Source organism: Acinonyx jubatus, chromosome A1 (genome assembly GCF_027475565.1).
Source record: "Acinonyx jubatus isolate Ajub_Pintada_27869175 chromosome A1, VMU_Ajub_asm_v1.0, whole genome shotgun sequence".
NCBI classification, from domain to species: Eukaryota; Metazoa; Chordata; class Mammalia; order Carnivora; family Felidae; genus Acinonyx; species Acinonyx jubatus.
Window position 1 is genome coordinate 207,103,392 of NC_069380.1, and position 12,754 is coordinate 207,116,145.

The following is a 12,754-nucleotide window of genomic DNA, read 5'->3' on the forward strand; positions in this document are numbered from 1 at the left end:
ATGAAAAGAAGGGTTTACTAGCACGGGGGCTGCTTCTGAAACATCCCTTGAGATCTTATTCAGCTCTTTTCACAAATGGCAGCAGTAATCACATAGATAAATCTACCTAATTTGAAGGCCAGGCAGGAAATTACTTTTTGGGGAGAATCAACGGTGGCATTACACTTTTCTAATCCCCACGTGGAAATGATTCAATTTCTCTGAGAAATTTATGTGGACAAGTAAGGGCGGGCTGTTACTGCAAAGTGCTTGCCTCACCAAGCCTAGTTCTAGGACTTGGGCGGGAGAGCAGGCGTCCTTCCTCATTTTCTTGTGACTGGCTCCCCCAGCTGGTCCTCCCAAGCTTTTGCCTAGTAAAAACCTACAGAGATCTGGAGGGGATCCCTTCCCGGCATTGGCCTGAGCTTACTGCAATACTTCCATGAATGGGAACTTTATGGGAATAACAACAACATACAAAATTATAATGTAAAACTATTTTTTTTTCTTTATTGAAAATACATCTACAAAGTAATGTTTCTCAGTCCACACGGGGTGCATGTTATATGCAGAGCCTGTGATGGGCTGGCGAGAGGATCGTCCTAGAGGATTTACTTTCCATAAGAAATGGTTAGTATTAAAAAAAAAGATCACACGGCGTAACAGAATTAATTTGACATGATTAATTTTTGCTCTACTGGTGTCGTGAGACGACAGCCATGTACATTAACCTTCAGAGTGTATCTCCCAAATAAGGCCTTGGCATTAAATGGTTATTCCACCACAGCCTAACGTTAACTTTTGTACACACGTGATGCTCACGATCTCTAGAAAAAATGTCTTTAACTGTATATCAGAGGGTGTATGTCTAGATATCCAGTCTGTTAGCATAATTAAACCCATTCTTCACCATTTTCGGTCAGAGACTCAAACACAGCTGGTATTGTCTGACAGTTCCCACTTCATGTCTTTGACTGAATGAATACTCCTTAGGGGGTAAAAAATTAATCTCCTCTAAACCTGGGAGCTGCCTCGCCTGAAACTAATGCCCCTGCTGTTTTTTTCTTGGAACCCCATTGACCGTGTCTTTATACTGATTCATCTTCTACCATTTCTCTCAGGGACACAAACAAAATAAAACCAAACCCCACTCCGGCCGAAGGGTTTGAATGACTTGGTATGTGGAATTCTTACACAAAGAAATATCTTGTTTCTCTTATTCTAAGAACTTCTGATTATAGGCAAAAACTTTTTTCAAATAAGAGACCACCCACCCAGCTCACGGACCTCTATTAGAGAGAGCGCTCATTCATTTGACTTCTTTATATATAAGAAGTGACCTCATATTTTCATATGCGGACCTCCTTGGGGGATGATTTTGAACTGAAGAGACAAAGTGTTTCAGGTTAAAAAAAAAAAAAAAAAGAACCTCTCCTTTTAAATTCTTCCTTAAAGATCATCTATAAATCTTGGTGTCTCAAAATCCCCTGTGTAACGTCAACCATGCTCCATTCTTTCCTACCTGGCTCTTTAGTGTTCCATAGTAAGACTATGAGCATGCCTGCTAGTTGCTAGTCTTACATTTTACTTCCTAAAAGTCCATAGTCAGTTGAGGAGTGGTGGGAGACATCCTGCCCAGAGCAGTACCTTCGGTTTGGGAAGAATAGGAAAGAAGGGCCTATTTCCCGCACTGGGAAGGACCGAGCAGAGTTTCGTGAATAATTCCGCTCCCGAAATGGCCTCCAGCCTGGTGACTTGCATGACTGATATTCTGGCCACAGGACCTGGTTAAACCGCACAGCCATCCGTCCCCTACTTAGAAATGTTCATTCCTAGTAAACGTCCTTTCTGAAAGTCCCATGGTCCATGGAATCATACCTGCTTGGGACAGGATGTTCCAAGGGAAAATAGAGGGGAGGCTCTTCGTGATGTCACAGGATGTTTGGGCTAGAAGAGACCATAAAGGCATCTGGGGAGCTCATTTGATTTTACGGATGAGAACACTGAGGCCTAGAGGAGATGTAACGTGCCCATGGCCACATGGAAATTTCACTTTTATGTGCCTCCTCACAGGTGCACTAGGTGAGTATTCATATTGTCTTGCTATTAATAAAATCAAAACACAAATCGGCAGAGAAAGGGGAACAAACCCTTCTACTGTCCCATTTGATAACCGATTGTGGTTTATCAAGTTGTTTTGTTTTGATACTAAAACTGAATTGTATTCTGAAGGATGTTTAAACTTTGCAGGTTGATTTAAAAGCATGTTTTAGCCTACTATTTGTTTGACTCTCTACCTTATAAAAGAACCACATTTACAGTTTTGTGTGCCACATAAACTTGTAAGATCTGATCCGACTTGCAAAATCCTCCCTTGTTTTTGGATGAATACTTCCCAATCCTATCAGTGTGTTAACGCAGGACAAGGGAGGTAAGGGGCTTACTGGACAGAATGAGTTGTAACGAGATGGAAACATTTTACAATGGTTTGCAAACACCTGCTGCTCAAGAAAGCATTTTGTGTGTTAGTCTACATCTTGGTTTCACTGTCCATGGGTTTCTCACTTTCGCTTTCCTGGGCAATCAGCTGATAGGGTTTCTTCATTTCATTCTCTTCGATGACCGAGTTACCCATTTCTACGTCTCGGTTCTTCAGTTCGTGTCTTGACAAGTGCTCCACAATGCCGGCTCCAAGAGAATCTCCCAGCACGTTGGTGGTGGTGCGTAGGCGGTCCCTGGGGGTGTGGGTGTGGGGGAGGAAAAATGGGGCTCCTGTGAACATCATGTGATCTCAGCTCATATTGTGAACCGGCTGCTAAGTCTTTAGAGGCATCTTTTTAAAATTCTGCTTGGTGTATCCACCAATTGCAACATCACATAATACACATAATATTTATAATAGTGGTTATTAAAAGTTATAAGGATATATAGATTACCAATCTTCAGTTACTAGTTCCAGTCCTAACAGTGGGTAATGACCCTTCCCTTTCTCCTTTTATTTAAAACTTCTCGTTGCCTCTCTTTCCTACAATTCACCTTCCTTTATATCTGCAGTTCTCAAAGTGTGATCCAGAGACCCCTGGGGGTGCCTGTGGTCAAAACTATTTTATTTTATTTTTTAATGTTTATTTATTTTTGAGAGAGACAGAGAGAGAGGAGAGCACAAACAGGGAGGGGCAGAGAGACAGAGGGGGACAGAGGATCCGAAAACAGGCTCTGTGCTGACAGCAGTGAGCCTGATTTGGGGCTCGAACTCACCCACCATGAAATCATGACCTGAGCCCACCCAGATGCTTAACCAACTGAGCCACCCAGATGCTCTAAAACTATTTTCGTGATAATGCTAGATGTTATTTGCCCTTTTTTGTTCCATTTTTTCATGAAAGCCTAGTGGGGTTTTGTAAAGACTACAACATAACACAAAAGATACCACAACAGATTCAATGCAGAAGCAGTTAGGAGACCCCAGCTGTCTTGCATTAAGCCAGACACTAAGGAGATTTCCAAAAATAAAACAAAAGGGTATCATTATTTTCCCAAAATTTTTAGTTTGGTAAATGACATTTTTTTGCAAAAATATTATTTATGTTAAGATGTAATGAATTTACTATTATAACCTTTAAATGAATTTAGCACTTAAAAATGTCTGTTTTCGGGGCGCCCGGGGGGCTCAGTCAGTTAAGCATCCAACTTCAGCTCAGGTCATGATCTCATGGTCTATGACTTCAAGCCCCGAGTCAGGCTCTGTGCGGACAGCTCAGGGCCTGGAGGCTGCTTTGGATTCTATGTCTCCCTCTCTCTCCGCCCCTCCTCCGCTCGCACTCTGTCTCTCTCTCAAAAATAAAATAAAAGCATAAAAAATTAAAAAACTGTCTGTTTTCCTAATATGATAAATATTGATAGAATCCATATAGATAAAAACTTTTGGGATCCTCAGTAGTTTTTAAGTATAAAGGGGTCCTGAGGCTAAAAGCTTTGAGAATCACAGTTTTACACTATAAAAGTCCTCAAGGAGTTGAGTGCCAACCGTGGGCCCAACAGTGGGCTGAATGCTTTCCATGCATCATTGCAGTTAATCCTCGCAGCCCCAGGGGGTGGTGGATGGCCTTATCATCTCCATTTTATAGAGGTGGAAACTGGGGTGGCTGGTGAGGCTGCCCAATGTCACACCGGGCTGGGATGCAAACAGATCCAAGTGACTGTGGGACTCATGCTCTCAACTGCCTACCCTGCTGCCACCTATCGTGCCTTGAGCACACCTGTCAGCTCCTCGTGACCCTTCTAGTGAAGACAACATACAGTTGACTCCAGCATCTACTGTGTCCTTCTAGGCATTGGCTTTGGGCAGCCTGTGAAAAGATGTTTTTGCCACGGAAAGGGAATTTATGAGAGAAAAGAGGCAGATAATGTCAGCTGGAAGGGTGAGGGGAACATGAGAGAGGGCTGGGCCCCCCAAATTAGGGTCTGAGGGGATGGGGGGTGCCTTTTCCCCAGAGCCAAAAGTCACTTCTGCTTCACTAGTTGTCCCGCTGCACGGCTGCCCCTCTCCCCGCTGGGTTCAGACGCGCACATCTGTGCTGCATTACGCCATTGGAATGGGAAGCACAAGGAAAAGGGCCTGAGCCAGTGTGTGGGGCCTGTAGTTCTGTTCTCACCACCACGAGGATGTGTTGTGCAATTCAGAAAATGCCTTGCTGATTTATGTCGGCTTTCAGACAGCCGGTTTCCCAATCGCCGGATGGCTTTATGGAGTGAGAAGTGTAGTTGCCAGATGTGCCCCCTGGGCTGATAAGGGAGCGAGAGCGCTTGGCGTCTGGGACTTGGCCTCCAGATAAGGGCAGGGACCAGGCGGTGAGGACAATTCAATTACACGCCAAGCTGCCCCTGCTCTTGGAGCCCTTTTGGCGGGAGTGCCCAGCTGCCAGGTTCCTAAGGAAGACAGAGGGGGTCCCTGCGACAGCAAGCCGGGAGGCAGTCGGAGCATACTCACAGAAACCAGTCCACGGCGATGATGAGCGTGATGTCGTCGGTGGGCAGGCCCACGGATGTCAGCACGATGACCATGGTGACCAGGCCCGCCTGAGGAATCCCAGCTGCCCCGATACTGGCGGCTGTGGCTGTGATGCTGTTAAAAGAATTCCCCAAACGTAAAACATTTGTACACATCTCCCCAAATGATAGGCCCCGGAAAAACCATGCACAGCGGCGATGTCTGACTTGCCAAGTTAACAGAAGAGGACGTGCTTTAGAAAACTTTAGATGAGAGTGTAAAAAACCCGTGGAGCTAACAATAACGTTAACCAGTATTTATGAAGAGGTTCTTTTTTTTTAAATTTTATTTCACTTTTAACATTTATTTATTTTTGAGACAGAGAGAGACAGAGCATGAACGGGGAGGGTCAGAGAGAGAGGGAGTCACAGAATCCGAAGCAGGCTCCAGGCTCCGAGCTGTCAGCACAGAGCCCGACGCGGGGCTTGAACTCACAGACGGTGAGATCATGACCTGAGCCGAAGTCGGACGCTTAACTGACTGAGCCACCCAGGCGCCCCTACTACAGCCATTTTTAAATGAAGAAATTGGTAGCTATGTACTTTTGCACATACCTGAAAATATTTTCCAAGGTCTAAAAGACTGCATAGTTACAATAACAATTTGTTTCCAATAATTCTGTCCAAGTAGAGGATTGTAAAGCTACTGAACTTGTAAGGTTAATGTGGTCAGAAAAAACAAATCAAAGTTATTAATGCAAAAGAAATGATTTATGAACAAAGTTCTGTATGACTATAAATATTTTTTATGGAGGCAGCGTAGACCTGATTTGTAAGGCATACAACCTGTCTAGGACTCTGTTAAATACCTATTTGATTGAGGCTGATGTGACACTGTGGAAAATGTTTTATAAATAGTAAAGTATTACCTAGATATAAAGTGGAATTAATGAAGCAGTACATCTGTGGAGGAGACTATATGGTTCCCTCATATTGTCCCTCTTCTGTGGTACTAGAGTATTTACTTGGTAAATGGCTGTTCAGAATGAAGACTACGTTTCCCAGCCTCCCTTGGAGCTTAAGTTCTGGCCAATGAAATATGGATGAAAGTGACCAAGTACCTTGCATGCTATGCCCTCCTCCTCTTCCCAGTGGCTAAGATTTGGAGGTGATGATAAGCCATCCTGGACCACTTGGATGAGGGTGACACCCCAGAGACGATGGAAACGACACCCCAGTCCCTTACACTGTAAAACACCTACCAGCCTTGAGGGCTTTGTGGAACAGAGCTGTTCCACATGAGGAAAAAATGCAGTTCTGTCTTGAAGTCACTCTTATTGTTATTATTTTTTTACTCTGCCACATGCAACTGAACCTTTGTTTATAACTCAGGGATTTTCAACCAGTATACCAGAGTATGCCCAAGAATAGGTTATGGTGAGCTGAGATACTGACCTCCCAGTCCCAGTGTGGTCAGACTGTGCTCAGGCCTCCCAGAACCCCCAGGCCACTCACTTCTGGCCATGATCGGCCTCATTTTTTAATCATCACGCATCCTACGACTATTATTATTTTCCAGTAACTCAAAACATATATATGGAGTCTAACATAACTTATTTCCAAATAAACATATGTGTACACACACACAAAAGGTGGGGGAATTGTGAGATTGAAAACAGACTAAAATGACATAAAAACCAAATGCAAGCCATAGATATGGATTATATTGTGGTCTAGGGGAAAAAGCTACACAAGATATTTTTGGGGCAACTGGGGAAATTTGGATACAGAGTGGGTATTCTGGAAGTATTTTAAAGATTCCTACTATTGTGGTTATGTAGAAAATGACTCTTATTCTCAGGAGATCTATGTTGGACTCTGTATATGTGAAATGCAATGAAGGCAGAGAAAGAGGCAAAAAATGGTAAAATGTTAATCGTTGGATTTGGGTAGATGTCTGTCATCATTTTATTTCAACTTTCCCATTTGTAAGATAGTTTTTATAATGAAAAGTGGAAAAAACTATTTTGATATCCAAAACAAATTGCTGATAATAATTCACATACGCACACACACACACACACACACTGAAGAGAAGGGTCTGATCTGGATTGTCAGTCTCTCTTGCAGTCACTTATTGGTCTGTTGTGCATAACTGACTGTCAATGAGTAAAAATGGGGGGTTACAATCACATATGCACGTGGATATGCATGGGCTAGTGCCAGAAGAATATAAAAGAAATTAGCAAGCCACAGTGGTTGCCTCTGGAGAAGGAAACTAAAAAATTAGGAGAAGGTGTGGAAAGGAAAATTACCTTTCACCAGATACCTCGAATGTAATAGTTAAAAAATAGTCCACGGAAATAAAATTCTCAATCTATTTGTCCATGTGGCCTCTCCTCTATTTTATAGTGCCTAAAAATTAACCCAAGAGAAAATGTTAATCCAGTTTTTCAAGTGTATTTTTTTAATGCTGTCAGTAAAAGCTAATGCATTTTAATGCTATTTAAAACTGAAGTATAATCTAACATTTTTAAAAAAGAAATATCCATACTATGTATTCTGTAGATTTTATTTTTATTTTTTTTATTAAAAAATTCTTTTTTAATGTTTTGATTTATTTTTGGGGAGAGAGAGAGAGATAGAATGAGACTGAGCACGAGCAGGGGAGGGGCAGAGAGAGAGGTAGACACAGAATCCAAAGCAGGCTCCAGGCTCTGAGCTGTCAGCACAGAGCCCGACGTGGGGCTTGAACTCACGGACCGTGAGATCATGACCTGACCTGAAGTCGGCCACTTAACCCACGGAGCCACCCAGGCACCCCATATTCTGTAGATTTTAAAAGAGTTAGATGTTTTATCGATGGTACATTGATAAATAAATCAATCCAGTGGCAAGCAGTATGCATGGTATGATTCCATTAATTACAAAAAAAGTGTGTGTGTGTGTGTGTGTGTGTGTGTGTCTAGGCACTAGAAATGGTTTTTGTACCCCAAACATTAACAGTGGTCACCTATGGAAAGATGGGGGGGGGGTGATAGTGGCAGGTAAGTTACACTTCTTACTATCTACATTTCTATATTATTAGAATTTCATTATTAATAAATGTGTACATCTGCAATTTAAAAAAACTAATAAAAATATCTAAATATCAAAAGTAAAGCTATTGCCACAAACCCAAACCTCCGGTTTATGTATGATCTGCTTTCCAACAAGTTTCTTCATCCAATCCCTGATCACCGTCTCATCATGTAAAGTCATTCTTAAGCAAGTGTGTAGAACTTTCCTCATACCTGATTGTAATAATCTGTCCAAAGTTCAGCTCAAAGTTGTTAACTTGAGCGATGAAAATGGCAGCCAAAGCCTCATAGAGTGCAGTCCCATCCATGTTAATGGTTGCCCCCACTGGGAGCACAAATCTGGTGACTCGTTTGTCCACACCATTGTTCTCTTCCAAGCACTTGAAGGTGATGGGTAGGGTAGCAGAACTGAGAATGGTAAAAAAAAAAAAAAAAAAAAAAGGTGTGTCAGCTGATCGTCCAGATGGTTTAAGACCATGACCCTGTGTTTGGTACTTTGGACAGAGTTCCTTCCTCTCCCATGTCCTAATTTAAAGGGAACTAAGTCAGCACTTGTATAAATAGGGGATTAGGGTTAGCAACAGTGTGGGTCCCCTCACTGGGTTATTTGCAGCTCTCCTGCTCCTGGGTTCTTCTGTGAGGCATCACTTGTGATTATCCCCTATCCTCATGGCCTGTGCCGAGTGACTCTGCCATCTTTCCCTCAGGCAAAGGTCAACTGGAAGAGAGAGATGACAGTGGGCAGGAAGGGAATAGCTGATATGTTTGTCTCCCCAAAGGAGAGCCAACCATTCCCTCAATCCCAACTAGGTCTGATTAGCACCTGAGTGAAAAGGCCAATTCATATGCCTGGAAGTGTAAAACCCAGAACCGCACCCCCTGCCCCCCCCCCCCCCCCCCGCCTCCCAGGGTTCTGGATTAAAGTTAAGTTTGAGCTACATTTCTTGATAGGAATAAGCCACACATATATCCATACATACCTGGACGAGGTTCCTAGAGCTGTGATGAGTGCCTGCAGCAACCCTCCAATAAAAATCCAAGGGTTTTTCCGAGTTACCAAGAAGTAGAGGAGGGGCAGGACAATGACTGCGTGAATGAGCAGGCCGACGATGACCGTCACCGTGTACATGGCAAGCTGCCCCCCAATCACTCCCATGTCTTCCATCTCAACAATTTTCCCTGCAATCAGGAAGAGGATGCCCAGAGGGGCGTACCTATGTAGAAGCAACATATGCACAGTCGGAAGCCTGATCTCCAATGAGCTATTCCAAAGAAACTACCACGTGACAAGAAAATGTGAGGGTTATTTCCACACTTTTTGTGCCCAGGAGACTATTAGAACTTGCAGAAACTGTGAACTTCTTTTCTTTAAAATTTATTTATTTATTTTTGAGGGGGGGGGGGGAGACATGGCGTGAGTGGGGGAGGGGCAGAGAGAGAGAGAGAGGGAGACACAGAATCAAAAGCAGGCTCCAGGCTCTGAGCTGTCAGCACGGAGCTGGATGTGGGGCTCCAACTCATGGACCAGGAGATCAGGACCTGAGCTGAAATCGGATGCTCAAATGACTGAGCCACCCAGGCGCCCCTTTTCTTTTCTTTTTTAAATATAAATTTAAATATAAATAGCGCATAATCAGGCTTTCCTCTCAGAATTTCGCTAGGCCACAATTTTTTTTTTCTCCTTAGCCTATGATAAAAGACAGGTACAGAGGTTTTGTGGGGTTTTTATTGTTTTTTGTTTTTTGGTTTTTTTCTCACCTCTTTTTCTAGATCATTCTCCTTTCACCTCATCTGAGTCACTTTTGCGGTCCTCAGATGCCACCCAACTCCCCTGCCTTTTGTTCTCTAAGTACCCTGCACAGCCAGAATCCACTGAACCAATATCCAGACTTTGGGAGGGTTTCCCACATCAGAGCCTGCGTTCCAACTTAAAGCAAGACACACACAATGCCATTTCAGTGTTTTAGATTTGCAGTCATCTCTCTTAATCGAAGTCCGTTTTTGTTACTTTTTCCCCATATTACATACCACTTACACTATCACTCAGTATTAGTCTTCAAATCAACTTTTATATAAATTTACTGAGTAAATTTCATGTTATCGTGGCAATGGAAAACTAGTACCATTTCCCACAGATCGAAGGCAACCATATAATCAATCCAAAGCTATTCAAATTAACAATGTGTATGCAGGTACCGCCACGATCAGGTTACAGATGTTCTAGTTAAGTAATTGTCACCCACCCGCTGCTACTGACATTTGTGATCTTCCCCTGTAGCCTGGCAAGAATGAACAAACGAGACACAAAACAACTTGTATGTATAGCAACCCCTGTTGCATCAAGATCCCTCTGCCCTGCTTTCAACTCCCTTTGATGTATGCAGTGAACTATGCCCAAACTCACGTTACCAAAAACAGAGGGGCCAATCACCCTGAAGGAAAAGGGTCTGCTGGGAGCTGTGGAGGTCTTATTTCAAGTTGAAAAATACAATGCTTCTTTTAAACGTCCTTTAAAAACACAGGCCAGGAAATTATAAGGGTACCTGTTTTCAGAAATGTAATAACTCAAGGCTGAATGTGCAGGCAAATGTACAGCTAGAAAAGCTACATGTGAGGTTCATTCAGCAGCCTTGAATGGGCTTCTTTCATAAAAGAGGTGAAAGGTGGAGGCATTTTCATAATATGAAGATAAATGTCCACTTTCAGCTCTGCCAGGATTTCAAAGGAAGGGCTCCAGGATTTCAATCAAGGGCTCCTGTGGAGACCACATTCTGATCAGTCTTCGTGCCCAAGTTCACATCCACCTCGTACAAACTCCTGAAAAATGGATTTCTCTGGGCTTTGGAGGCAATAAAGACAAAGGATATTTTTAATCATGTTGGCGAGGGCTTTTCTTAGAAATGGATGCCTCCGTCCCTCCAGTGCCAAGAAGGAGTCTGGATTAAAAATAAAGGCCAAAGGGAAAGTAACCCCTACATGAGGCCTAAACCAATCAAACGGTTCTCTCCCAGCTGGCGAGAATTTACTTTCCAAGGTCAATGTTCCTTTGCAGATTTAGTGTTTTCATTTGTACCCTACTCTCAACTTTATTTGAAGGAAGTTTTGTTATAAACTGTGGATTGGCATTCTATAATGCTTCCCATGAGTCCTTCAGGTGGTCCACCAAATTGCCATTTGATGTCTCTTTCTTAGGGCTGAAACGGAGGAGAGGCAATCTCACTTTTTCTGAAGGTCAAGGGGCCTCTATGTTTGCTTTTCCCTCCACTGGGAATGCTCTTCCCCTGGCACTTTGAATGGCTAGCTTCTCCTAGTCAGTCAGATCTTAGCAACAAACTCACCTCCTCAGAGGCCTTTGTGAACCATTCAAACCATCCAAGGCAAATTTTATGCTTCTTCCCCAGTTGCCTTTTATCATATCAGATCACACAAAAGAAAATCTGCTGTTTTATTTATTTTTTCACAGTATTTGTTACTAAAGCACATGGTGGATTTGTGTGTTTATTTTCTATGTCCCTTAAAAGAATACATGCTCTAGGACATCCTCGTCTGTTTTCTTCATTGCTATGTCCAGAGTACCTGGCATTATATGCTTGGCATATAGTAGACACTTAATGAACATATATTGAATAGATATAGACTAAAGAGATATAAAATGAAGGAATGAGGAATGGGATCCCATTAGCACCGGAGTGAAGAAGTAGACACCTTTCAAAAACAAGGAAGCAAATTATTAAGAGAGGCTTGCAGACAGGTTCAAGGCCACTACAGGCCCAGAAAATCATTGATTTTCTTGTGTTTACCCACGTGGAATTGTTGCAATTGGCTATCCTGCCTGGTGGCATCTTCCTCAGTACAGAACACATGTTGATGGTAATAAGCATCTGGATACAGCATATGTAGCCAATGGAAATACGTACCACATTATCACTGCTACCAATCTCATGATGGCTTCGTTAAGAGAATCAAAGAACTCTCTCAGGGCTTGCCCCTGCTCTTTCATGTTTCCAATCACAAATCCAAAGCACATGGAGAAGACAACTAGTCCAAGGGCATTGACCCCATTCACAGACCCTGGAACTGGGACCAGCTCCTCTGTGATCCTTGTAAGAGTCTCCATGGCCTCCGACACATTGTTTATCACGGCGCTCACGAGTGTTTCATTGGACTGGATGGGCACTTTAAAGCTTCTCTTCTCATAGTTGGTTTTAAACTTTAAAAGAAAAGGCACAACAGGGATTAAAGGTGATTTTTGTTTTCTGTTTTTAACTTTTCTGTTGTCCAAATTTTCTATAATCATATACAATACCTTGCACTCAGAGAATAGTGTTATAGAAGGTATCTATCATCTATCCATCTAATCTGTGACGAACCGCTACCAGTTCCTCAGCACAGACAGACACACACGCACTCAAATATAAAGCATATCTTAACAGGAAAGAGGTATCTGGCTGAAGACGTTGAAGTAGGGTTTTTTTTTTTTTGAAACCCTAATAAAATGACTATAATGGGCTTTTAAGAACTATAAATCCAAACATTCACAATAGTCCCTTTACTGTCTATAGGATCATGCTACGGGATCATGGACAAATCACTGAACATCCTTCAGCTCATGTTCTGCAGCTGTGAAACAGAAAGAACTGTGGTGGTTCTACCTCACAGGGTTGTGATGATCAAATTGAGCAGAATATATGAGAATATCTTGTAAA

General features: G+C 42.7%; 1 protein-coding gene across 1 annotated transcript in view; it reads right to left on the reverse strand.

Moving 5' to 3' along the window:
* Nucleotides 1-461: 461 nt before the first annotated feature.
* The window catches only part of SLC1A3 (solute carrier family 1 member 3), a 78,249-nt gene continuing 65,956 nt past the window's right edge, over nucleotides 462-12,754 (reverse strand). Inside the window, exons 6-10 of the mRNA XM_015078215.3 lie at nucleotides 11,966-12,258; nucleotides 9,029-9,262; nucleotides 8,262-8,456; nucleotides 4,970-5,104; nucleotides 462-2,714 (exon numbers count right to left, since the gene is read on the reverse strand). Of these exons, the coding sequence (XP_014933701.3) occupies nucleotides 2,510-2,714; nucleotides 4,970-5,104; nucleotides 8,262-8,456; nucleotides 9,029-9,262; nucleotides 11,966-12,258 (1,062 nt within the window). The 3' untranslated portion in view covers nucleotides 462-2,509. The remainder of the gene's footprint in view (nucleotides 2,715-4,969; nucleotides 5,105-8,261; nucleotides 8,457-9,028; nucleotides 9,263-11,965; nucleotides 12,259-12,754) is intronic.